The 27,576-nt window shown below is 42.2% G+C and overlaps 4 protein-coding genes and 1 non-coding gene across 6 annotated transcripts; 2 read left to right on the top strand and 3 right to left on the bottom strand.

The window, feature by feature from the left end:
- Positions 1 to 4,650: 4,650 nt before the first annotated feature.
- LOC112278797 (uncharacterized) lies at positions 4,651 to 5,745 on the bottom strand. Of its 2 annotated transcripts, none has more exons than XR_016500042.1 (3): positions 5,604 to 5,745; positions 5,371 to 5,454; positions 4,651 to 5,075 (listed from the first exon to the last, which is right to left on the bottom strand). It is a non-coding gene; the product is annotated as an uncharacterized LOC112278797 (transcript). The 2 variants fall into 2 exon arrangements; XR_012219199.2 differs by having other exon boundaries at positions 4,651 to 5,014.
- Positions 5,746 to 6,410: 665 nt separating this feature from the next.
- LOC141044352 (uncharacterized) lies at positions 6,411 to 7,882 on the bottom strand. Its single transcript, XM_073539531.2, has one exon. The coding sequence runs from the start codon at positions 7,610 to 7,612 to the stop codon at positions 6,497 to 6,499; it is 1,116 nt and encodes a 371-aa protein (XP_073395632.1). The 5' UTR covers positions 7,613 to 7,882; the 3' UTR covers positions 6,411 to 6,496.
- Positions 7,883 to 8,870: 988 nt separating this feature from the next.
- Positions 8,871 to 12,221, top strand: LOC112278920 (UDP-galactose/UDP-glucose transporter 3). The gene is made up of 7 exons (XM_024512836.3): positions 8,871 to 9,189; positions 9,724 to 9,821; positions 10,061 to 10,191; positions 10,625 to 10,655; positions 10,821 to 10,924; positions 11,236 to 11,357; positions 11,563 to 12,221. Exons 1-7 carry the CDS (start codon positions 9,089 to 9,091, stop codon positions 11,984 to 11,986), a joined length of 1,011 nt encoding a protein of 336 aa, XP_024368604.1. The 5' UTR covers positions 8,871 to 9,088; the 3' UTR covers positions 11,987 to 12,221.
- A 623-nt stretch (positions 12,222 to 12,844) lies between these two features.
- LOC112278921 (large ribosomal subunit protein uL24z) lies at positions 12,845 to 14,478 on the top strand. Its single transcript, XM_024512837.3, has 4 exons — positions 12,845 to 12,917; positions 13,600 to 13,712; positions 13,917 to 14,058; positions 14,209 to 14,478. The coding sequence occupies exons 1-4, from the start codon at positions 12,902 to 12,904 to the stop codon at positions 14,379 to 14,381; spliced, it is 444 nt and encodes a 147-aa protein (XP_024368605.1). The 5' UTR covers positions 12,845 to 12,901; the 3' UTR covers positions 14,382 to 14,478.
- An 843-nt stretch (positions 14,479 to 15,321) lies between these two features.
- LOC112278919 (endoribonuclease Dicer homolog 1) lies at positions 15,322 to 26,734 on the bottom strand. Its single transcript, XM_024512835.3, has 20 exons — positions 25,834 to 26,734; positions 25,447 to 25,560; positions 25,054 to 25,264; positions 24,439 to 24,833; positions 24,073 to 24,307; positions 23,663 to 23,835; positions 23,180 to 23,302; positions 22,335 to 22,495; positions 21,734 to 21,967; positions 21,463 to 21,613; positions 21,128 to 21,310; positions 20,821 to 20,985; positions 20,522 to 20,617; positions 19,401 to 20,032; positions 18,886 to 18,986; positions 18,434 to 18,633; positions 17,262 to 18,203; positions 16,862 to 17,026; positions 16,177 to 16,562; positions 15,322 to 15,967 (listed from the first exon to the last, which is right to left on the bottom strand). The coding sequence occupies exons 1-20, from the start codon at positions 26,593 to 26,595 to the stop codon at positions 15,796 to 15,798; spliced, it is 5,601 nt and encodes a 1,866-aa protein (XP_024368603.1). The 5' UTR covers positions 26,596 to 26,734; the 3' UTR covers positions 15,322 to 15,795.
- Between the last annotated feature and the right edge of the window lie 842 nt (positions 26,735 to 27,576).

Genomic DNA, 27,576 nt, shown 5'->3' with positions numbered 1-27,576 from the left:
ACGATATAAGACTGGTGCAGAGACAAACGATGTCTTCAAGGCTTCAAATGCTGCTTCCGCTTCTTGATTCCATTGGAATTTATCTTTACTAGTCAAGCGTGTAAGTGGAGCTGTAACTCGTGAGAAATCTTTGATGAAGATCCGATAGTAATTGGCAAATCCCAAGAAACATTGGACATCTCTTACTGTCCTTGGAATCTTCCAATCCATGATTATTTGGACTTTCTTAGAATCCATCATGAGACCATCATTTGAAATGATGTATCCTAAAAAGTCAACTTGAGTAGTGTGAAATACACACTTTTCCATCTTGGCGTACAATCCTGCATCTCTAAGTTTTTGTAATACTTGACGAACATGTATTTCATGTTCTTCGACGTTCTTAGAATAGATCAGGATATCGTCTAGATAGCAGACGACAAAATTGTCTAAGAATTCACGAAATACATCATTCATGAGATGTTGAAAAGCAGCTGGTGCATTCGTGAGTCCAAAGGGCATGATATTATATTCGAAATGTCCATACCTGGTTCGAAACGCAGTCTTCCATTCATCTCCTTCTTTGATCCGTACTAGATTATATGCTCCTCTTAGATCTATTTTTGTATAGATCTTAGCTTGATTCAACTGGTCAAGGAGTCCTGATATCAAAGGTAATGGATACCTGTTCTTGATTGTGATCTTGTTGAGTCCTCGATAATCAACACACATTCATAAAGATCCATCTTTTTTCTTTACGAATAGAATTGGAGCTCCTGCTGGAGATTTTGAATGGCGTATGAAATTCTTCGCTAAATTCTCGTCAATATATGTCTTGAGTTCAACCATCTCATCTTGCGATAAACTGTAAATTGGTCCAAATTGTGGCTGAGTTCCTTCCTTGAGGTCGATTGAACAATCATATGGGCGATGCTCAGGAAGAATATCTGCATTCTTTTTCTCAAAAACGTCTTGATACTCCTGATATTGACTTGGAATGCCAATTGAAGTCTTTATGTTTTCAGAAATAGGTGCAGTATAAATAGCAAAAGTTGATCCTTCTTTTGCTGCGTGTATAAATGCTTTTGCACCTATTAGTACGGGTTTTACTATACTAGACTTATAATTTTTTACTTGGTTGGTAGAACTATTAATAACGCTTTGGGAAAAGTCAAGTTTACGCGAATTCCAATCTATTCGAGGGTTATATTTTTCTAGCCAGGATAAACCTAAAATAACTGGATTGAATGGGGATTTAATTATGTTAAAAGCTATGTAGCTATCATGACCATCTATTGTTACTTTTATAGGATGAGTTTCATGAGTGACATCTCCAGAAGACAAGGGACGACCATCTATGACTTCTACATGTACTGGTTTAGGTTTCTGTACAAAGGGTATTTTACGACTTTTAACAAATTGTTCATCTAAAAAACATGCTGAGGCTCCCGAATCTAATAAAGCAGAGGCTTTGTAATTCTTAGGTCCTAAATATAAGTCTATTATAAAACAAGGGAAGGGTTCTGAGGAGAGGATAGGACCTTCATTAGGAATTGTACAAGGTTCCAGCTGCACGGTCCCTATTGTAGCTGGACGAATCCGTTTTCTGACATATTGTCTTCTTTGACCGTCGTACCCCTCATTTTATAGTTGCGTCGTTTCTTTGGACAATGTTGAGCAGTGTGCTTAGGTTCTCCGCAATATAAACATAATCCTTCTTGACGACGATGAATCTTTTCTTGCTCAGTTAGGGGTTTAAAACGTACCGCGTCAATTTGCATGTCTTCTACTTCTGAATGTACGTTTGGCAAAGATGTTGATGTTGCCATTGAGTAATAATGTTGAGGTTCCCGTGAATGATTCTCGGATCGAAATTCGAAAAGTCGATTATCACATTTTACCGCAAAATCGATTGCTTGACTCATAGTTTGAGGATCAGGTAAGTTGAGCATCAATTTCTTTACTTCGTATTGCAATCCATAAAGAAATTGACTGATGAGTGCAGCATCATCCCACTTGATGTCAATTGCAAGTTGTCGAAATTGTGAAGCATATACTGTTACTGAGCGATTTCCTTGTCATAGAATTCGGATCTTATTTGTTGCAACACGAGTTGCATCGTGTTCACCATACATAGATCGAAACTCCGCCAAAAAAGCTTCCAAATTATCCAATATTGGATTTCGTTGTTCAAGAAAAGACGAAAACCACGATAATGCAGAACCAGAAAGTAGAGTGCCAATAAACGTGACTTGTGATCCTGGAGTTGGATAGCTTTGCAATTGAAGTTCAATTGCCAATTGTACTTGATTGATGAACCTTCGAAACTTTGATCTCGTACCATCAAATTTCTTAGGTAAGGCAATTCTTGGTTCTCTAGTGCTTATAGGGTGTTGTACAATTGGAGAAGGAACGTGATTTGTTGTAGATGTTGAAGCAGCTCCGATCATCTCTATATCTCCACTTTCTGCTATTCTTGTTCTTTCCTGTGTTGGTGAATTGAGTTGATGCATCGCAAGCATTAACTCCCTCATTTGCTCTTGCATTTGTGCCATTGCACTCTTCATTTCAACAAGCTCTGCCATAATGACACTAAGAAGAAAAATTTGTTTGATATTGCTCAAGACAAAAGAAAAGAAAGACTTGATAACAAAGAAGATACTAAGAACAATATCAGTTTAGAAGTGGGTAATCCGCAAACTTCTAATACGCTTATGTCTTGTCAAGAGAAAGGGGTAATCCACTCTTACTCAAGAAAAAACAAAGCTCTGATTTTGTAAGTGTACTCTTGTCAATCTGTCAAGGACAAAGACTCGATGAGGGAAAATATACACCAAAAAGCTATCTCGATATAATAAGTCAAAATATAAACAAGTAGGTATATTAAAAAGAAACTGGAATGGCTATTGCCACAAAACAAGAAACTAAAGACTCTTGAACCTGGACTAGAAGCAAGAAAGGAGTTGACAAGAGTGAAGAAGCCTTCACTCTTGTCTCTATATATACTATCTAACTAGGGGCTACGTGGCGACGTTCTATAGGACCTCCAATATGTGTTGACTTTGTAGGACACATGCCTTGACTTACAAGGCAAGTTTTTCTACGTGTGGGCTACATAGTTAGCTTGATCTTCAAGCTAACAACATGTGTGGCACATAGCCAACTTGTTGACCACGTTTCTAATCCAAAAAGTCAATTAAAGACACCTATGAAGTCAAAGCAGCGTCTAAGAAGTTTCTAGGAAGCTTCTATATTAAATATTATAGAATTAACTTATTTTTATCTACTCTTACTTACTTCTACCTATTTCTATATGTAATTATTAGCTTACATGATTATGGCCGTGACAGATCCTTGCTACTTGCTTTGGTTGAAGGAAATATGAAGAGAATCCTTCTAATTGCCACTACACTTAGCCATGCATTTGTTTTCAAGAATGATGTGTCAAATGTTGTTGCTAACACTGAGTTGTGTTTCTTACATGTTGCAAGAACACCCTTGGTCCCTAATCAACACATCATTACCAAAGAAAATGCCAAAATTGATTCATATATGACTAATTGATGTAGCTCATATAAGCATCCATACTGGATAAGGTAGAGGTGGTGTTTATTTTGTGAGGTGCCCAAGATATGAAGCAAAGTGACATGCCAAAATCTATGTGGCACACTATTTGGGCCCCAACTGCAACTAAAAAAAACATGAAAATTATAACTTATCACATTGAAGGGCAGATTTCCAAGTAATACAAAAAAGGAAGTAGGTTTGATATTATCAAGAATTCATGGATATTCTTGATTTTGATATTTTGGCAAATTTCAAGGGTATTTATGATATTTTCCCAATTTTTAAATCATATCTATAAATTAACATATTTCAAACAAACACTACTTATTTTATTTTTTATAAAAACAAAAAAACATGTTATTCCTTTAACATATATATGCATATACACACACAAGAATTTAACATTATTTTTCGTACGTACATCAGATAAATTTATAAAATAATTCTAATAATTTGGATAGGAACTAAAGAACAGAAATGCTGACTTAAAAACAGTCAAATCCCTTTCACACACCATCTTAACAACTATTAAATACAAATAGAAGTATCAACTGCTGACTATTGTTGTCAAAAAGACAACACTATGTATCATTATGGAGTACAGTGTGATAATATTTAAAACAAAATGCATGCCAGAACATTGAAATTATGTGTTCCCATATAAGGCATACAGATCGCAGATAGACGTGACCACACTCCCAATCGTTGGCAAAGTAAGCCAAAGTGAGACATTCTTATTTTGAGCTGAAAAAGCACTAGTGGTGCTAACGAATAATGAACATTGAATGTTTGAAAAGCTGAAAATGAATGACAAGGAATTTGAGGTTGTTAAGAACCTCCACAGATGCACATGGAAGGGAAGAATCACACACGCTATTTCTGCACACCCCATTGAACTGCTTCCAGCATCAGATGGAGAAGATGAACACCATAAAAGGCTACAAACACGTACTCTACGAGCGCACAAAATTCACCATGCAATTGCATGCAGAAGCTTGTGAAGCTACCAAAGGTTGTGAGGCCTTATGAAGTTTCCCCAGCTACTTGTCAAATGCCTTTCCCAGAGGGAGTGCAACTACTTCTGCATAAGCACATACAATGATAAACATAATTAAAATCCCTCTTTATTGCGTAATAATTGACTGATAAAAGAAGCAATATCATGCTACATGACGGTATGTAAACCTCATGTGGGCTCTAAATAGTCAATCTTATGGTCGCGGGAAAAAGACTTTCAGTAAAGCCTGGTATCGATGGTATAAATTTCCACAAAACGATTCATTCTGACTCAGAAATCCGCCCCTGTTTCCAGTGTTCAACAAATGTAGAAGCTTGACAGCATCAAAGTGCGCTTTAACGTATTAAGCAACTTGAACAAGCTTAAACCAGTGTTGGATGCACTAGCTGTGCAAATACTGTACGTAGACTCATGATTCCACCGCAGCCGTCAAGAAAAACGGACTCCGTCCTAATCCTCCAAACGTCACAGAATGACATAATCTATGTGAGAGAGGTAAAACCTAGAAACTCTGTATCATTTTGACCAGATAAACAAGTGATTTAAATGCACACCCAAAACCTTCAATCTGAAAATGACGGAAACTGAAAGAAACATCCAGATCAAGTTTTGTGATTCCGCGAGAGACTTGCATATTAAAGACCAGTGGCGTTCTTCTTCAATAAAACAAGAAATAACAAATCCCAACACGGAATGGATTTGTCATAAAATAGTCAAACTGAAGGGTAAAACCTCCAACCACAAGCACATCTGAAAAAACAATCTAGGAACAATGCCATGACAGGAAAGACGAAACGAACGCTCACTTGAGATTTTTCATACTCCTCTTTCAGTCGAGCATCCCTGACGTCCATCGCTTGGTCTCATGCATCGTGTCTAGGATGTTTTGGCTGCTCTCCCCACAAATCACAACTGAGTCAGAAAAGTGGAAAAATTACACAGAGGTTTCTAACAGGAAAAAACATTACTGCATCTCAACGTCCCTTCAAAACGATCTGCCGAGCTCAAGGATCACCGCAGAGTATCAAAAGGTACAAACCTTGCCATAGATGGACGTGTAGATCACGTACTGCGACGTCCGCATGACAAAAATCATGGCAGAAATGATGCCCATGGGCAACACAGCCTCCCACGACAATGCGACGACTCTTTACGACACACGGGAATTGGCAATCAGGGAGCAGGTAGGGCGGAGCGGGGAGCTCTGAGCTATGACGGAATGAACCCTATTGTAACAAATAGCCTTGGCTTCCCGAGGGCACAGCGAAGAAGCACATACCCCTTTCCGATAAAGTACAAGGTATGGGCACGAAAACGTATCCCAGCCATCTTCTCAAGGCCATGGGAATAATACATTCCCCTAAGCCCGCATGACACGGAAGTAGGCTGAGATTTCCTCCAGAACACGCTTCAGTGAGGGTATTCGCTCAAAAGAAGCTAAACAAAGGAGGTGAGAAGGGAGCCGGAGTCACAAACAAAAAATGAACACGAACAAGTAAACTAAACCAGAAGCGCGGCGTGAAGAAGTCAGAACAAGGAGTGAGTGCTGTGCAAGAGTGAGCTGAGAAACTAAGGGAAACTGAAGCTGGGTGGAGAATCCAGCAAAAACAAGATAATCAGAATAGCGAGGAGAATCAGTAAACTAGATTCGAGGAGAATCAGTAAACTAGATTCGAGGAGAATCAATGAACTAGATTCCAGGAGGACAGCATCGGGGCAAAGTCAGAGAGGAAAGGGAAGAGGGAAATCGCAAGGCAAAGTGAAGTATGAAGGCGAGAAAGCAACACAAATCAAACCCGAAAGTAGGCAACAGGCGAATGGTCAGGGTAGAATCTGAACAAAGGTATGATCCAAACACGAGCAACAGAGAACAAATTATGAGTGAAGGGAGATGGGTAACAAGTGGAACTTCACAATCCATGGGGCTACGATTTATGGACCAGTGTTCAAATCTGTCATGTCCGGCAACACATTGCTGATGTCGGGCGTGAGAACAACGCGCTTATACACTTCCCCAAGAAATCCACAATGCTTCGTCGTTATGTTCACAGCAGCCAATTCCTGAGCAAATGTGACTTCAGTTCCGGGCAACGCATCAAATATGACATCTCCGACCTTGAATTTCACCGCGCCGCTTTCATAAATCAAAAGCTTGCCCATAGCCCCTGCTTTACCCAAGTCCTCTAGTTTCGCTGACCCCGCCGCCTCCTTCTTTCCACTAGCGTTTAAGGAAACCGGCAGTCCCTTGGGAAGCTGGAAAAAGAACAGCTGATCTCCTTCCTGCTTCTCCGTGAGCCCTAACTCCTTCGCAGCCTCCGTCACGTCCTCTTCATCTTCCTCTGGCACTTCATCATCTTCTCCAAACTCCTCTTCGTCCAATACTTGTGAGTCTCCGGCGAATGGCCTCCGCAGCGGCAACGTCACAGGAAAATACCTTTCAAGATCGAAAACCTCGACGTTCTTTCGTACTCCTCTCTTCGAATCCCCGCCAATCCCATCCGCATGCAGAAACTCGTGCTTCTCCACACCTCGGCTAGCTCCACCACCACCACCACCACTGCTACCACCTCCTCCACCACCACCACCACCTCCTCCTCCTCCACCACCTCCACCTCCTCCACCACCTCCTCCTCCTCCACCACCTCCTCCTTTACCGCCACCACTACTACTCCTGTGTTGAAACCCGGCAGATGATAGAGAGCTCCGCGAAGAAAACCCACCGAACCCAAAGGCGACCTTCGAGGTTCGCTGGTTCGGGCGAAACGTGCCCCGGCCATCATTCTCCGCCTGCTGCAACAACCTCTGCAACTCCTTGGGGATCTCTCCGCCACCTTCCCCTTCCCTAGGCTCACTCTTCACCTTCTCGGACAACTTCTTCAATCGCCGCGCCGGCACTTTAGGTTCGAATTTGGTCTTTTTCACACCCCCGTGGGTGTAAGCTTCCGCAGACAATGTCAGAGGCGTTGCAGCTGGTCCCGGTGGCTGCACCTTCTTGTTCGACCCTTCAGGCGGTGGTGGTACCGTCCTCGTCACCGCCTTGCGTTCCATGGCGACTGCTGCTGCTGCTACACCCTAAAACCCTAATTCAAGGATTTCATACCCGCCCCCAGCAATCAATCAGCACGTCTAGCACCACCTACCGATCATCCCGCGCCCAAGCCCAACAATCCAGCACAGAATATTCGCCACTCCACACACCACACGCGCAGCAATTGAAGCCGTGAGTGCATGGAACTGAATTGCGTGACAATACACACAACAACTTCGACGACGAGGGGATCTGAATTGGGGCTCCAAGACTCCAGCTTCGGCTGGACAACAGGCACCTACGGTCTCCGCATTTCCAACCGAACTGCCCCGACAAGTATGCCCTGAATGTTCTTCGTCGTTTCCTCTCATGCCCGGTTAAAGGTCCACCACCTATTTCCGATCTATTGATGAGGACCCTTTCCCGTGTTCCGGATTGGGGAGCCTTAATGGGCCATGTGAAAGGGGGTGTTGTACCTTTTAATTTGAGCTTGGGCATGTGTGGGCCCTTGTAGCACTTGCCTCAATTTTTTTCTTTTTTCTCTATCATAACCTTTCTAAATATATATATACATATATAGTATGTATGGATGTATGCGTGTGTATGTATAAATACATACATGCACACTTTAAAAAAAATAGAAAAAGAAAAGAAAAAATCACGAATATTTATCAAGATTGATATATAATAAAATAAACTTTTGTATGTACATCGTTTATAAATGTACCACAAAAGATCTATTCGTTTCAAATAGTTGCATAATTTTTTTTTTACGATTACTATATCTTATGTATTCATATGCATTTGATTTAGATGCTGTTACATATTTTTGTGATTTCGACTCATAGTTACATCATTTGCAACCAGATTTTTTCATGTGTGTCGATTATCATACTTCAATAGTTTGCTTTAATATTTTACTCTCTCAAAAAATAATTGATTAATTCGTGTGTGAGCAAAATGAAATAAAATAAAATAAACCACTCCTTTTTGTGGATGTCATTGCTTAAACAAAAACACATGCAATCACGACAATTGTAAATGTCTAACAACTAAGTTATTCCATTTGTTTGAGTTGGATGAACAGAATTCCAACTTGGAAGAAGATGGTCACCATCCACGGCAACCGGAGCTCTTCCGTGGCGGCCACGCTGGATCATTGACCACGGGCGACGGTGTCCGAGAACCCGACCCCATAACTACGGGAGCGTGACTCCGCGAGAGTAGAGACTGGTAGGCCGCCTTTCCTTGCTGAGGACTAGTGTGCATCACGCCCTTCCTCCCGACGTGCATTCTCACGACTCCGATGCATCGTGGGTTCTGTAGTCGGAGCCGCGTAATGGAACCCTGATGTATTGAGCACCTTGCAATCGGGGTCAGCTCGGTGGTCGTTCTTAAAGTAGGATTGCAAAGCTTCCATCTGAGGGACCCAACAGAGAGCCAGAGCGAGAGCGAGAGCGAGACAGGAGCTTTTGTGGTTGAGTGGAGCTAGAGCGATGGAGAGTCGGGGAGGCGGGAGCCAGATTCTGATGCTGGGCCTTTGTGTGGGGGCGATTTACGCTGCATACATCACGCAGGGTGTGGTTCAGGAGAATGTGTGAGTTTCACACACTTTGTGTGGTGTGTTTGTAGCTGGTTGACCTTGCTTGTTTCGATCGGTGCTGTGGGTGCTGCATTGTTTCGGTGGCGTGAAGTGGCCGTTCGGGTATCCTGATTGGGCGATGGTTTTTGTTCATGAGTGCCTGATTTCGGCGTGTGTGAAAAGCTCGCCCTCAATTTGTGACTATGTGTTTGCCTTGGCAGTAGCGGGATTTATTATTATTATTATCATTATTATTATAACATTAATCTTGTCATATTAGGGTTCCTCATGAGCGTGATAGGTGATTTTAATCATTGTTGGTCTAAACTGTTTTTATGGGGTAAAGACACATGCACAGTGAATACTTTCTGGCGAGGCTGGAGACAGCATCGTCGTCTATGGATGGAATTATAATTCTCATTGATGGTTACCTTAGCATTTCGGCATTGCTTAAAATTATTTCTTTTATGAATGATAAAAATATGTGGAGTGCAGCCTTTTTTTCTTAGATTCTCCAGATTGATTCGGGCAGCGGCTTTTATTTTGCAGGTCGACAAGGAAATATGGAGAGAAAGGGGAAAGATTCGAACATCTCACGTTCTTACAATTGGCCCAAAGTGTAGTATGTCTATTCTGGTCTTTATTGAGTAAGACATACTAAACAATACCACTCTCAATATTTGTTTCTCGCCCTAGAAGCTGGATAACAGTAGCGCAATCGGACGATAAGCTGATTGAAAAATTGAAGTCTGTGCGAAGACTTACGCTTATTATTGAATCCGCTGCTTTTTTTCAAAAAATTAATACGAACTGGCATGAGAAACTTGCTGTTGGATGATAGTTTTTCAAGGCACTTGAGACTATGTATCGTGATTGCATGCGACAGTGTTGCAAGTGTGGCCAAACACGAAGGGCAGTCAAGCTCCAGCTGCAGCATACTTGAAGGCCAGCCTGTCGAATGCCATCGGTCCTGCTTGTGGTATTGTCGCTTTGAAGTATATTAGCTATCCCGCGCAGGTATTGACAACCTACCTTTGGGATTGTGAATTCCTGTTTTCTCTGTGGTTCAAACAGCACCACGTGGGCATTGGCTTGGCTTGAATTTTCGAGGATTGTTCATGCGCATAATTAGTTGTAAAAGATACGATTGTGATGTATTAAATAGTCTTTAACAACCTAGAGTCACATTCATTTAGCTATTGCAGGACAATTGTTCATTGTCGCATCCAAGTCGGGTATGATTGTTCTAGAAGGTTACGAACAGTCATCAGTCGCACTTTTTCTACGTTAGCCCACAACTCATGCATTTGCCTCGTTCATCGAATCGTGATATCTCACCTACCAGAAAGGGTGTCGGTCCTTATACTTTCATGTGCTGCACTCGGTATCAATTTTCAACTGGCATTTCATATGTCTAAATATTCATTTTTGTTTTGCTTCTATGTTGCAGGTGTTGGCTAAATCATCAAAGATGATCCCAGGTTTCACTTTATAACATCACTTTCTCTCATCCATTCCTTAAATTTCTCAAATAGCAAGAGCCGCATCTGGATGTTCTTGAAATTGTCCTTGTGAAAATGTTATGAAGGATATTCGCAGCCTGAGATTTTTCATGAAACCCACTGCTGTCATTTCGTATGTGGCAGTAATGTTTATGGGAGCCCTTGTATATGGAGTTCAGTACAGCCTTTCAGAATACCTATCCACATTTTTGGTTGCTGGCGGTGTATCTATGTTTGCTTTGTTCAAGGTAAATCTTAACAGGTTTGGTGATTTCTTGAGCAGTCTAGCTGTTACAGGTCAAGAGAATTAGGAGACATCTAAGATATAGGTTCATTGGATGCATTTTGGGATTTTTTTGGTACTGTTTGTAAATAACACACATAGCAATGTCTACGGTCGTACTATTTTCTCGAGATGCATACATCTAGGGATGGTGCGCCTTCTTGGGAATGATCAATCCAAGCCATAATTAAACTCGTGCATTACGATCTATATGGTTTAGAGCGTTCAATGTTTGTCCTCAGTGTAACTAACTGCCCTTCGGAGTGCTAAATGCAGAGCAGCAAAAAGGTTGCTAGCAAACTTTCAAGTCCCAACGCGCCTTTGGGATACACTCTGTGTTTTCTGAATCTGGGATTGGATGGATTTACAAACGCTGCACAAGATTCAATCACAAAGAAGTACAGATCTTACTTCGTTCACTTTCCTTTTTACTTAGTTCATTTGTTAATGCCTTGCTAGTACTCTTGATATGGTGGGGTCGTTATTTGCATATTGGTGCTCCGTTACTTTCATTCGAGTGTCACCAAGCGGGTGTAGCCAAACTTTAGTTCATGTTGAGTTCCACTGAGTACATGTGAACTGAATCGTATCCATTCATGACAGGTACCCAGGAACAAATGCGTGGCATATTATGTACGCCATGAATTTGTGGGGCTCAATCTATATGTCAATCTACATGTTTGGTTTACCTGGCGGTGGTGGCTGGGAGGCAGTGAAGTTCATGCAACACCATCCTGTTGCCGCTTGGGACATCATGCTGTTCTGTTTGTGCGGTGCTGTTGGGCAGAACTTCATCTTTCTCACCATAAGTAGGTTCGGAGCTCTTACCAACACTACCATCACTACTACCCGCAAGTTTGTCAGCATCCTGGTCTCCTCAATCTGGAATGGGAACCATCTTTCTCTCCAGCAGTGGGCTGGGGTGATAATGGTATTCACAGGGCTAATGTATCAAATCTACCTCAAATGGAGGAAACGAAGTGCTCACAAAAAGACTGTAGTTGAGTCAGAGAAGAAGCGAGAGTGATAAACACAGTCAGGCACATAGGAATTCTTTTTTTATTTTCTAGTCTAGGCATTGACGAGGTGTAATTCTTTTCTGGAAGCATTTCATGTGGCCTTGAGAGGAGTATTCATGGGTAGACTGTTGCTTTCACCTGTATCGAAAGCAAAACATCTAAGACTTGTGGACTGATGAGAAGCTGACATTTGTATGTTTATTATTTGCTGTCGTATTTTGAACATGGTTTGGAAATTAGCTAGTTTTGGTTCTTTTCTCTTGAATGACACCCATGCATGTCTCCGGAGACATTAAGGTCAAAAGGTCAACACAAGTATTGTTGAAACGAATTACTGGATGATAAAAACCTTTCTATTTACTTATCATATTTGATTATAAAAAGTCATAATTAAGTAAAATGCCATCAATTATAGTAATGGTTTTAATAGAAACGTCTGAGTATAACGTCATGTCGGTTACAGTAAATGAATTATTAATACACTATCTTTTATAGGAAGAGAGCCAATATTATAGTAAGCATTGAGTAGGTTCGCCACTCCTACAAATCTTTCTACTTTTAAGAGAAATTCAGAAAAGTCAATAAATTTTACAGAATCGCATAAACTACCCACAAATGTATATATATAAAACATACCAATAAAGACGATTTCAATTTGATTTAACAGAAAAAAAAACTATGTTTTAAAAATCAATTAATGAATAGGATTTACAAACCGGGTGGTCACAGGATGAGATTCGATGAATGTACTATGTTCATACATCCAAATCACGAAGCTGTAGCTTCGTCCCGAACCAGTTGGCTCGGAGACAGTCTCCGAAACCTAAACGTTGCCGCAGTTGCAGAAACTCTCTCTCTTTGCAGCCATCACCAGGGCCTCGCAATCGGAGCAGAAGTGGACGCGATACCACACGCCAGCCACCATGAAATTCTCTCCGCGTAAGCGTTGTCTTCTCCTTGTTCATGAACCGTCTGCTTTTCCTTTTCATTTGCAATACCAAGAGAACGAGTCGCTTGCAAACCGGGTCCACTTGGACATGGAATGCCTACCAGTTTTTTGTTATGTTTTTTACTGGGCTCTGTTGTGGCTCGCTCCTGTAGCGTATGCACTTTGAGACCTATAATGAGTGTTCTTAGTTGATCAGTGACGGTTTTTCCGAAATGTCGAGGTATGTGTTGCTTAGTAGCGCATGTACACAGGGTTTAACAATATGCAGGTGATTTTGGTATCATTTTTTATTTTTTTTAGGGTGTTGAATTGGAAGACCACTGGATAGGTTGGGATGTTTAGGTTATCCCCTTTACTACGTCCAGTTGTGGTTCGATCACTTCTCGTTTAAGACCTAGGAGTTAGGATCCCTTGTCGAGGATTTTTAATGTAGGAAATTGTTTAGTAATGAAATTACCCTTCTCCGACAATGTTTTTGAAATCACTTTCTTTTGCTCTAATACGGTACTGGGCCTGGTTGGTTTTGTAAGTTGAAACCTATGTTTTAGTACCCGTCTGTTAAGGTGTTTATTGATCTTGTCAAGTTCTTTTTCTCTGTCACTGTTTCAGCTCAAAGTACTGCCTGCGAACTAGACTTCCAACTCTCTTCGTGTACTTGATTATCTTGTGTAGGTGTGAGCAGCTCCAGGCGCAAGTCGCGGAAGGCGCATTTTAGTGCGCCATCTAGTGAACGCCGCATTCTTATGAGTGCTCCCCTTTCGTCTGAACTTAAGAACAAGTACAATGTAAGCTTTAATTTTGTTCCTCGATGCATAGTTGATCTTACCAGGCATCCTCATCGCATTCCATCGTGCTGCGCTTTGAGATGGAACTCTGTACAGAACAAATGCGTTGCATCGTTTAAATTGTGGTGCCGATTTGTAAAGCACCGAAGCTTTTTTTAATTTTTCCTGGGAAAGCGTATAATTTGCAGTACCGTCTATTTTCAGGTACGCTCTGTTCCCGTAAGGAAAGATGACGAGGTCATGGTTGTTCGAGGCACATACAAGGGCCGAGAAGGAAAGGTCGTCCAAGTTTACAGGCGCAAGTGGGTGATCCATATTGAGCGAATCACTCGTGAGAAGGTCAATGGTATGTAATAAATTTTATATATGGGTGAAGTTGTTCTTTGATAACGTTTAGTTGTTTTATTAGCATAGTACTTTCCTTTTCCGCTCCTTGATTACTTATATTGCAACGAGTCTCGAACGTCACCCTAATTATGATAATGTGTCGTTCCAGGTGCAACTGTTGATGTTGGTATTGACACATCGAAGGTGGTGATCACGAAGCTGAAGCTTGACAAGGACCGGAAGGCCCTTCTTGAGAGGAAGGGTAAGGGTCGTGACGCTGATAAGGGCAAGGGCAAGTTCAGTGATGCGGATGTGGCTCCTCCTCTTCAAGAAGTCGATTAGATTATGCCACTCACGACTAGGAAGAGTGCACTCGTCATGGAAATGTATTGCTTGTAAGTCTTTTAATCAAATCACTCACTGGCCTTCACCCTTACAATTATCTTCTTATTGAGCGAAGAGGTCTTGTATGGACTTCAAGGTCAGCTTTTGTTTGGATTTCTTTTGCTGTATCATTTAGTTTTGGTCGCATTAGTAGATTTGTACCATTCCATGTAGGTTCAATTCATACTTCTATTAGGCCCCATGATTTACATTTCACATATCACACTGGCGTTTCTTGAGTGGTTATTTTCGCATCGCCTTTTAATAACTGAAATTTGTGGGTAACAAAATAGCTGTGGGCATCACGATCATCATAATGATACCAACCAAAATGTTTGTTTAAGTTACATTTGCATGGTCATTTACCGGTACACCCTATTATGTCGCTATTACGGCATTACGGGACACAGTTATCACTACGGAAGTAGCATCTGATTTCTGTTAACCCTGATTTGAAAGCCCGACAGCTACGTATCTGTTTGCCAAAGTGTGAACTTGTAGCTGTTCTTCATTAGACTTGGTAGATGCTTGGTGACGCCGTTGATGCCTGTTTTACGTTGATCATTTCATTTCCTTACTTTGAAACCAGTGTTAAGTAGCTACAACCATCAGTTGCTGCATTGTGTACTTGAACATCGTAGTATATTCAACTAGTGAAGTCAAGAATACCAATGCTGGCATAAATCAATCAGATCATTCCTGACCAATTAATATCGAATAATCTTCAGTCGCAGTTGCGGTACAAGAGAACGAATGACGTAGTTGTGTGACGTCATATCAAACGGGTATTTCATGAGGTATTTGTTAAAGATAACTGTCTATGATTGTAGACCAAAAAAATACACAAAAACAAAGTTTCATGAGAAACTCACTTGGCCGGATGTGTACGACATTTCAATTTGAAAGATAAAACGTAGAGTAAATTGGTAGAATTATACCAACTTTCGTCATATAATGAGTTCTCTAATAAAAGAAAAAAGCGTCACGTACCTGAAACTCGGATACACCAGGAATAAGGCAACTTGGGCTTTCCTGGAAGGAATTTTTTTCCTAAAGTACCAATCCTACTTTTTTCATATAGTACGGATTGACGAATTGTGTAATCCATCCTTCTAATCGAATACTTACGCAATAAATATTGTGTACCCAACGTGAAGACTCTGCCAATTGCCATGTCTTAGACAAGCTGGCGCTAGTGCTATCCAAACCTTGTAATGGGTGTATATCGCAGCTGCAAATCATTGATATGTAATTTGCTGTCAACAGGGCGCTATGGATTCAATCCTAGATTGTCCAAAACCAGATATTTGATCTCGTGAGTTTACTGATAACTCGAATTACTTTGGTAGTGTATATCACTATTACCCATAAACTAAGAACGCTTCAGTAAAGCCAGAAGTAAAAGTGCTGCAGAGTCTTTGGCTTTCTTCACGCTCGGCATGGGATCTCCAACACATTCTTCAGTCCATCCATCCGTGGTGGTAAGCACACGGACAGAAAACGTAAATTTCTTAGCGTGCGCTGGCCCTCCTTCCAAGACGCACCTATTGGAATTTCAAAATGAAGAATCAGAAGATTCGCTGTTTCATAAACAATCCAGGAAACCACTGAAGGATACAGCAAATATTCGAGCAACACAATCTACACTACCAGCTTGAGGTTGACACATACCGAAACCTGGAAGAACACTACCGTATCGCAGATAAGTAAAGGAGAATGACGAAACAATGTAAATGACAGATTATAAGCTTACCTGTACTGCGGCATAGGCCACTGTCTCTTTAAGCAAAGGTCATTAAGCGTTTGGCGAGTGAAATTGGTATGGCCATTCTTACTGGATTTTCCATTATTGGCCTCACTATTCTCTGCTTCGGATTTTTCTTTCGTTACCTCCTTTTCCTTCAATATGACCAACGCATTACGAGCAGCTAATTTCTGCGCCATTTTCTTCTGAGCATTTTGCGCAGATCCAATCTGTACACCGTCCACATAAACCTCCACAGTTGCAACGTTACCTGCACGTGACGCTTTATACTCCAAAGCTTCAGCTTGTTGTTGACAACGCTCCTGCAACTCTCGTACTGGATGCATCGGCAATGTTTCAGGGGTCACCATCGGCTGTAATAAGGGCTCAAAAACCTGTGCATAGTGTGTAATGGTAAGGAGATCGAGATCGTATACTATTGCATTGAGATTTACCAGTGCACATGAAGATCAACCACCTTCAATTTACCAATCTAAACATACGCACGCCCAAAATCCGAATCCTTATAATTTAAGTGCCTTCAAAAGAGCAACATCCCACTCACGCATGCATGTTACTATTAATCCCCAAAAGCCGATAATCCACAAATGATTTCGATCAAAGTGATCTACTTCCAAACAAAAATAGAACAGTTTAATTCAAGTGAGGAGAACCAAATAAAGTGAATGCGTACCTTCCACACATGGTCTGTTTCTAGACAAGCATCCAGGAATAGAGCTCCTGCAATGGACTCGAGAATGTCGCCCAGCACTTTAGGGGCCTTAAAATCTCCGAGTCCAAAAGAGTTAACTCCAGGCTTATCTAATTCGGTCTGTATATCATTCACAAAGTTGCGTATCTGAGACACACAAAGACATTGTGCCGTCAATACCAAAAACCTCATTAATGGCACTGAAGTACAATGTAGGTTCCAAAGCTAGAATATTTTCATTGTATAAAAACGGAGACAGTAACCAAATAAACAGCCGCAAAATCCCGCTATATAACAAATAATACTTAGCACATAAGACAGAAGAGTGCAGGTCCGTAGTATCAATAGTTGGATATATCCATTAAAGGTCAGGGATTATTACCTGCGTCTCTAAGGCACTAGAACCATGCCGCAAATGAAGGTGAAACGAGTGCTTCACGGCAACACGTGCGAAATTCTCATTATTCACTGCAGCAGCTCGCAAATCGGTCAATCGACCTGGCGGTAAATCAGTGTATTTGAAGAATAGGAAACGGGTAATTAGATAGTCCAACACGGCGTCCCCCACAAACTCCAGTCTTTGGTAGCAAGGAACTCCCGACGATGGTCTAGACGCATGTGTTATGGCTTCTACCAACAGGCTTCGCTTACGAAATTTATGGCCAATACTTGCCTCTAATGAGTCGAAGTCTATACTCAACATGACGGTTTCAGGAACTTCACATCCTCCAATGGCCAACTCTGCTTCTGCGTCATCAAACTCAACGGGGATGCCTATCCAATTCATCAAGTGGGTTGCAGCGTCCTGGCCCCCCTCCACATAGTATATTCCTATGAATGCTTCGACTACATCTGCCAGTGTTTTACTTGACAACACTCGATAGGCGCTGGAATCACCTTCAATTTCACCATCTTCCATGCTTGCACTTTCGGTACTCAGCTCCTTGACGACAATTTCACCTTCCTCACTGACGATCTCCACAACTTCTCTTGAAGCTTCAGCCTTCAAAGATTTGTCTGAATCATCGCCATCTTTTATATCCTCATCAAACACAGGAGGCACCCCCGGTGCGGCCCACCGGGATGGTGCGAAGCGGTCGGCTTGAATGTAACTCTGAAGTCCTTTATCAAGAGCATATTGATACAGGACAGAATTACTGACAATCTGCTGTCTCATACGTGTAAGCTGCCCCTCATGTTTACAAGGATACTTCAGGAACAATCGACGACTAACAACCCATTTCAGGTACGCGTCTCCAAGAAGTTCTGCACGCTCATAGCTGAAGGTCTCTTGACAAGACGCAGCTGTCAATGCCTCCAAAACCTGTCGCATTATTCATTCATGTTAAGCAAACGGGCTCCAAAGAGCAAGATCTATAGATGATCAGACTCAAACTGCCAGAGTAATATCATAACTGACAACACTTCATGTAGAGTTACAACTCATTTCAATCTACATATGCACTAAAAAGGATACACAGACTTGAAGTCAACTTGGTGGAGTTAGAACTAGCACTAGTATCAGTCAGGACTCAGGGCACCGGATGCACATACCTTCGAAGCAGCAATAGGGTAATCGATTTGGTGCTTTAGTTGTATGGCAAGCAACATGCTCTCTACACGTCTCATGACCGATGGCAATCTTTGTGCGCCTCTCACCAAGGATCCCGGAAGAGGATGTATAAGGCAAAGCTCAGGTGGCAGCATCACATAATACGTCTTATCCAAGGCATCCAGAGAGTCGAGTGTTCCACCTGCACAATTCAGCACAAGTTGCGAGATATTAAAGCAGAACTTCTAAGTTTCTTTTCAGTACATCACATCCTCAATGCGATACTAGTGAATAATCAAAAGCGCCAGTAGGATCCTTCTCTCTAGCTACATAAACCTTTTGTGATTGAAGTATCTGTATCTAACAACCATGAACATACTCAATCTGGAATCTCGCTCGTATAACAGCTTAGTGCTGTACGAAATATAAGCAAACGGTAGGTTGAAAAACATACCAGTAGAGGTCTCAAAACGTGGCGACAATAAATTTTTGCAATGAGAAACCCCACGACCCCTCAACAGAGGCTGTTTCTTGCAAACCAACTCGACCCCATACCTGAAACAGAATAAAATCACCGTAGCTGATGCTCAACAATTCACAAAATAGTGTTGCAATACATCAAGTGATAAAGCAACATTCATCCAAAAGTGAATTTGATGAAATGTAATAACCAGGATTGTACAGGCGGAGCCATCGACTTAGCCAAACCAGTCAAATCGACTCTGAATCAGATCCCAAAAGAGTCCACAAACGTAATAAAGGATCTACTAGTTGAATGAGCATAAAGCAGTAGCCCTCAAGGATGATAATAAACTACCCATTCTACTTATTTCCGGCAGTGAATGACCTTAAGATTCATGTGATATCACAAGTTTCATGTTCTAAGGGGCAACATTTACATTTCAATATCTCAAACGAGTTGGCTAGTTGCAATAAATGAAATGGCGTAACAATGGCTGTAGACCTTACTTTTGTTTGTAATAATCAGCGTAAGATGTGTATTCCAACGGACCAAGGTACCCATCCTTTTGAGGAAAAGAGCTATCAGCTGTCATGTCGAAGCGCACTGAATCCACATAAAACCTCTTTCCTGAGTGCACCGCAGTAACAATCCGTCCAACCAATCCTTCGACTTCAACAAAACCATCCGCTATCAGCAGCTTGCCCTCTGGGGGTACTTCCTGGACAACTGTCTTCTCCACAATATCTTGAGAAGAGAGAAGACCTGTGGCTTTCACCACATCAAATTGGGCTACCGCACCACGAATTCCATAAGTTGGATGTGCTCTTTGACCGAAGGCCAAGCCGCATCGCAGCTTTCCAAATCCGTACTCCCTACGATCTCCGCCGAGAGCACGTTCATCAGTTCCTAAATATACATCAGGCCGTGCGCGCTGCAATGGATTGCTCCACGAATCTGTTTCTATCGTCTTTCTCACCAAGCCCCAATCCACCATCTCTAAAGGATCGGAATCAACTTTATGCGCAACTGGCGCAAAAAGGTACGCTTTAGCAGGATCCCAAGGAGTAGTTGCTGGATCGACATTGACGTCTAAAACAATGCTCATAAGCCTCACATGAAAACTCTTGAGGTCAGTCAACTGCAAATACAACAAGTAACCAAATTCTTTAACGCAGTAACGACTGCAATGAATTGAACATCTGTCTATCCGGCAAATATAGCACCAGGGAGGTTCCATTCAAATTCATGGAAATTTTCTTCGTGAAATGGAACTTGAATCTTTTTAACAATCAATAAGAATGGAAATAGTTCATAGCTTATCAATAGAAGTCAAAGTGATTTAACTAGAGAACAACGGCTCACATTTCGGCGACCTAAAGCAGAGCACATTTTCTGAACAAGATACGCTTCCAAAAAATTCACGAAGAAGGCATGCAGAATAGATGTATCATCCTTCCAAAACACTTTGATAATCCTCAAATTATTCCCATCAATATACTGCCACATGCAGTTTTTTCGTGGTCATATGTTCACATGCAGTAGAATGCCAAATTATACCCTCATCCCAGATTATGTCTTTCCAGCATTGAGAAACAAAGAGTAAAGAGGGGATAGATAGTCACATTACCTCGTGTAGACTCAAGTCCAAGTTACCACAAAACTCGAGAGACGCTCTAGTAATCATTGTTCGTGCAACAAAAAGATCCATTGTCATGTCTAACACCTGCATTGAAAACGGGTTCTTAACAGACGAATATCGAACACAATTTGTATGCCAAAAACAGCAAACTTATTCTTGTGGATGTGAAATTTGATGTCACACTTCCAACCTTCGAGTTGCATGCAACTCTACGACCCAACTTCTTGAAGTCAGCCAAAAGAAGTACTCAATTATAAATTTCTGTACTAGGGCAAACGATAATTTACCTCATCTTGGAGCTTTTGACCAACGAGTATGACGAAATCAGATGTCTCAGTCAATAGATTGTCTTTCGAAAAGCCAACATTTTCACATTTGACCATGTATACATATACTAATACATTGCTGCCTGGTTTAGCATCGGGATCTTTATCAGCCAAAATCCAATCGCCCTGTCACAAATTGTGAAGTGTCATTTCACAAGGTACATACGCATGCTAATATCACATTCATGAGAACTACAGATCCAACGATCCAAGAAAAGCAAGAGTACTACCCGATGCAGATTAATTCGTAAAGCAAGGTCTGCTGTACCTTCAGTATATCGGCAATGCCCTCAGGATAGTATTCTCGATGGCGGGATGTGCCAGGAAGAGGCTCTCCTTCTTCACTACCCTCCACCTTTGCAGCCTCTTCCCCACTACCTTTATCAGGTAGTAGCATGTCGGTAAAGGCCCCCATCTCATGAAGTCTTTTACATGCCTCCAAGCACACAGACTGCATCCAAGAAATCAAGTCATTTTACTGGACATTGAACTATATAGATGAAGAAAATATTTCCTACCATGAAGACAGATCACACCTATAACAGTCTGCACTGTAGCAGTCAAAATCGACAAAACTGAAGAAAATGATTAAATTATATCCACCTGCTGCGCTCCTCGTAACGAATTGCATTCTGGCCCATCAACATTCTCAAGTGGAGCATTGCAAGGCAACTGAAGTTTGCATGAATATCTTACAGCACCCCCTTGACTCTCAATCTTGTTCATGATAAACTCGGGGCGCAAAATAGAGTACCTACAAAATCGTTGGGGTAAACTTCCACACAAAACCAACTATGATTCCCTTCGAGAGGGAAAACTAAGAAACACAAAGCGATCCGTAAAGTTACAACAGAAGCCAGGAAAAGTTAAATACCTGTCACTAGGAAGCTGAGAGCAGTAGAAGTGAATAAGACCTACAGCTGAGTTCATGCTCACTACTGCCCCAGTGGCTGGCACCTGGTAAATCTCCCTATCCCCTAAATCCATGGAGGCCAGAATTGCATTTTCTCTCCTTTCACCCAGATCAGTTCTTTCAATGGCCTCCTTCCGTAAAGTCTCCTCACTGTTTTTTGCATTCCGCAAAAACACCTTATGTTGCTGATTTCCTCTGTCGAAGTATTAGCACATGATCAATCCTTCTCGCGGTATTGACACAATTAAACAACACAGCGTTTAAACTAGTCTCAACATGCATCGAAGACACGAGAAACATTACCCGACAACAAAACCATGTGAGGAGAACATCTGTCAAACACACTTGGATGACCTAGCTGCTATAAAAAAAAATTGTTTCATTCAAATACTTGTTAGAATTTTACGCCTACCTTCTGAAGAACAAAAACAAGACCGTTCCAGGCTCACAATCCTGATATGTAAAATGAATGTGACGTAAATGTACATATCACGAACATTGGCATTTTTTCCTCCTGGAAAGAGGAAGCATTTGCGCGAAAAATGAGAAACTTTCAACATACCTCTCAAGCATGAGAATGTAATCTGAACCCGGCTTCCGAGCACGACCACGAGACTGAATGTAAGCTAGCACAGTTTTGGCGAGATCAAAACGAATGACCACATTACATTGGCGAATATCTAATCCCTCCTCAGCCACGCTTGTAGCCACCAGCAACGTCACCTAGCCCAACCAACTTTAAACCTTAGGCCAACAATTAATGTTAAGAAAATTGAAGGCGGCAACTGAGTATTGCATTATAACAATATGAATCATGAGAAACAAGCCATCCTCACTATCATCACTCAGCCCTTATAATTTGATGCATGTCCAAAAACATTATCAACAAGAAGACCACTTTTCGGTACAATGTGCAAATGTTTCCAAAGAGATTTTTTCCACCTTGACAGCTGAGCAAACCAGCTCGACAAGATGTTCATGTATAATGATTGCTTACTTTCCGCTACATGTTAAAATATACTTTCTACCAGCTGAAAACATTATCCACCAAACACAGCTGAATTGCAAACCATTGCAACCAGTAAATGCGTCATGATAACGATAAGTACGTATGAGCGGTGCAGATCTCACAAGTGCCTGTAAATCCAACATTAGCCACTCGATGAAGAGCAAACCTGGACACCCAGAAACTTAGAACAATCCGGAGGGGACCCTCGCGAAGAGACACTGTGCCCAATTGAGCAACTAGGTCATCGCTGATCACAGGGGCCTTAACTCGTTTGCTGTAAAGAATTAAGGCCTTTGTAATCAAGGACTACCTAGTGATCCAAGAGGTCATAGGTCACACATAACGCAAAGAAAGCAATGCACGCACTCAAGCCATAGTGGACTAAGGTTATAGCACACCCGTCCATCTCGAAACTGGGAAATTGTCTCCTGCATCTGCCGTGTCCGCATATCTTGATTGTTGTTATGCCCTATCAGACTGGCACATTTCACAAACTTCAATGAAGGCAATTCTGCGAAGACCTGCAAAGCGTACCAACTAATGAGAACCTACTCTCCACCTCCAAGGTCCGCTATCAAATAAAATTCAATGGAACAAAAAGTATCACTGTAAAACTTCCATGCCATAATCAAAATTAGAATTTACAACAATATCCTGTCCAAATTTTCAGTGTTCTCGGAAAAAGCTTAAAGCAGCGATGGCAAGTAGGACTTCCGCATAGATTATCAAGGAAAGCATTCAAAGCACAATCTCTCCAAATAATAGAATGCAAAGAACCAAAAAATCAAAATCATAATAGAATTCAAAGCTTTAAACAAAATCATAATGAGGTTTTGACCACTTTGAATTGTCGGTCTGTTAAAACACAAGATTCACAGTACCTTGGGCAACACCTGCGCGGCAACTACCCGCTCTACAAATATGATAGCTCGGAAGTCATCGGTGTGCTGATACCGTAGCAAGATCTTAATTAGGGACTGCACCTTCGGAGTCACCTTTCCATCTGCTACAGCAGCTCCAAGGATCTCATCCACATGTTCACCAACTGATACCGCTGCATTCACAAAATCGCAAAGACGCCAAAATGGTAAGACTTTAACCACCAAAACCAGTGAACTCTGTGTAAAACTTTTTCAAAGCAGTCATGACCAGCAAGAAGATCTCGTCCTCACCAGGTAATCGATTAAGAAGTACAAGATGACGGGTCAAAAGAAATCTGAAGGACAAAGTGGTCATCCTTCAACTTGGAAGACGCAATTTCTCTTCAAATATGGTAGAGACAAATACTCACCTTGAGAGTCAGGAAGCTCTCCTTCTTCCACATCCATTGGATCTTGTGCTTTATCGCCCTCAACAGCCACAGACTCTCCAATTTCAGCAGGAGCTTTACTAGCTACAGCGCCTTCATGTAGATTGCAGCGCAGAAGGGCGCAAACCTTCTTCAAGTACATCTCTTGAAATTTTACATCTAATTGATGACTAATTCTTTCATCATTACGTAGACTCGTAAGATATGTGAGAGAAACCTGTGAAAATAAAGACAACATACAGCATTATGTACTACACCAAAACCAAAAGCTTGGCAGTAACACCTCACAAAAATATTTTGATATCGCACCTCATAAGTAATATATTCCTAAGAAGAGCTCGAACAAACCTTGTATGCACACCATTGACCCAACTCATCAAGCGCATATATAATAGCTCTGAGCTTTTGAGAAAGACTAGCTGCGCCGTCGCTTTCTGTCCTCTCTGCAACACCATATACGAGACGCAATTCCTCTTTAGCACCCGCGTCCCGAGCGCCCATGAATTTCCATTTGCTGCGTCTGACACTTGCATTAGCAGCCTCCTCTACAGTAGACTCCATCAGTTTTATCTCCTCCCGCAATGAGAAAAGCAAGGCCGGCTTATCATATAGGACCATTATCTCTGATGGCATGGGCACGTGCTTCTCAAGCTCCTTCCGATCCTTAATTGTGCACACTATCGAATCCAGTTTACTTTCTAAGTTTCGAATCTTTATTGCACAATCCTCCTGATTCGACACTCCTGCCCAGCAAAAAGCCAAAGATCAGGCACTTTATATTCAAAAAAATAAAACTTATGTTGTTTTATTTTTCAATTAAGAACCTCAGTAAACATGTTTAATAAAAGCTAAAGACCACTGATTCAACTTAACCGACAACATCCGAGTGTGAGGCATAACGCCGTACATGACTTGCAACCCAAATCATACAATTACCAATCGAACCCTCACATCCCTTCATACCTTTAAGATTCACGGGCGACGCTGTCATCCCAAAAACACACGGTCGTTTGTCTTTAGGTGTAACATGATAGAATTCAGACATCACCAACGAGTAAGGATGTTTCTTCACGGCATGGTGACACTCGTCTAAAATGAGTAGGTGAATAGCTTCCATTCTTACAATGCTGTGCCTAAGGATGTTCAAGAGAATCTGTGCGGTCATTACAAAAATCTGCAGCAAAAAGAGCTTGCATTATGTCTAACACAGAATTCGCAGAAGAAACAGAATATTTCCCAATTATAAGAGATTCGTTGTCAGAGAACAACGAGATAAACGAGAAGATAAACGAGAATAAATTCAAAATATTTAGATCTATTCTGAAAAATGTCAAATGTCAAATGTAAAAAATGTACATCTCTGGTGTCGAATTCTCGCTGCCACCTCCGAGCATCCCAGAAATCTTGACCCATTTCCCCGCAATAATGTCCAACAACGAAATTTGTGCCGTTGCGAATCACCTCTGCTTGCTGCGATATACATACAGAACATCGGAATATCCACGACAGCACGACAATCCATAGCGTGAGCAAAATTGGCTTAAAAATCAACGAAAGTAAGTTAAGAGAAGTAGAATCAAGCCTAAGAAACAGAGTGAATCAGAAAGAACCTAACGAGTCAAGCTTCACAAGACCTGAGATAGAGGATTAGTAATTCACACCTCCAACAGTTGTAAATGAAAGCACCAATTTCAGGACGGATAAAAACAAATGAGGACTGCTGCGCAAAGGATTTCACAGCACCTGGTAGACAAGTGGTACTTTGGGGACGAGAAAGACGGCGAGCATACGCCTTCCCTGCTCCCGCAACACCTGGTACTTATGCTTCATCAATAGCACCGCAATCAGGGTCTTCCCAGCGCCTGTTTCAAGGAATGCGATGGTATTCTTCATCTTCGCTTGTGCTAGTACTTCAAGCTGATAAGTACGCGCCTTCTCCTCTTCTTCATTGTCCCCATTCTGTCCATTTTCCAACTCCACTTTCGAGTCCTCCACCCCATCCTTAATTCTCTCCTTTCCAACATGCGACCGCTCACCTTCCCTGTCGCGATCGCGAGACGGTGCAACAAATCGCTCCCGCCGGTCGTAATCCACTCTACCAATCCACTGCCTATCGCGGCCCCCTCTGGACCCGTGATAATGCCGACTACTGTCCAATTCACGATGATACCGCCTCCTCTTCTCCGTGCGCCAATCATCAGAGTCATATTCGAAAGAAGACCTCCGTCTGCGCTCACCCTTCCGCTCACCATCCTCCGCCTCTTTCCCTACACGCTCTCGCTCTATCTCTCTGGACCTCGACCTAGACCTCGACATAGACCGAAAATCTCCACCACTCCGAAATCCGCCTCGCTCGCCAACCCGCACCGACCGCTTCACGCCCCCGCCCCCGCGCCAATCGTCCCGGCCATCATCCTCCCGGCTTCTCTTCCCTCGTTCATACACCTCCTCGCTATACGCGCCTCGCCCTCGCGTCTCGCCCCTCCGCTCCCCCGTTCGCTCCATCAATCCTCACTCACTCACACAATTCCAACAAGCCGAGAGAAGCAATCTGCCACCACGCACGCAGCCCCGCAGCAGCACGCGATCTGCAGCAAGCTCGCCTGCTCTATCTTGCGCTTTTGGACGACGAGCTACGGCGACCAAAGCTCAAGGTGAGAGCAGGAGTGAGCCTCCTTTTCCTCAAGCCCATGGCAATGGAATCGATGTCAAGCCCCCCCCCCCCCCCCCCGCCCCCGTCACGAATCTTCTCCACTCGTCGCGCCTGCGCTGGGACCGTCACCCCTCCTCGAGACGAGAGCCTCTCTCTCATGCGAACCCCCACCGCACCCGGCCCAACCCGGCCTGCCCCCCTTGCCTGCCAGCCGACAGGGACTCAGGCCCAAGTCCAAGTCCAAGTCTAACCCCCCTCTTGATCACATTCCGCCTCTTCCTTTCCCCTCCCTCCCCTCCCCTCCTGCTGCCATATTTAGGATCCCATCTGCGGAAGCTTCCTCCCTCCTTCGCCTACCCCAGGACCTTCCGCATTAAAAGACACATTATGAGAGCACGGCTTTCATCCAACGAACTCTCCCCCCCTGTTACGATTTCTCATCCTCAAAAACGCTTCTGCTTCTGCTTCTGATACTCGTGTTTTTTTCTTTTTCTTTTTTTTTCCTGATTCCTTTCTCACAAAACCCTATTGTACAAGGATCTCACCTTGTATGTAAACTCTGCAATAACATTCCAATCGACTTAATCGTAAGGCGAATTTCAGATTATGACACTCAATTTTTCTATTCAAAATTTTAAAACCATCCAGGGATACCATTTAGACAGAATACAACTCTCACACAAGTGCATATCCTCTATCAGTTGAAATTAATATTCCATGGATTACAAAAAGAATAAATTATTCAATGTTCATCTATGATACAATGTGGTGGACTCAAATGTGAAAGTTAAAGGTTATAACGTTTCAAACTTAAAATGTAAGATGGTTTTATT

The sequence above is a fragment of the Physcomitrium patens genome, chromosome 2 (genome assembly GCF_059467195.1).
Source record: "Physcomitrium patens ecotype Gransden chromosome 2, ASM5946719v1, whole genome shotgun sequence".
Lineage (NCBI taxonomy): Eukaryota > Viridiplantae > Streptophyta > Bryopsida > Funariales > Funariaceae > Physcomitrium > Physcomitrium patens.
Note: the sequence above shows the minus strand (reverse complement) of the source record. Positions and strands in the feature narration are given on the sequence as shown.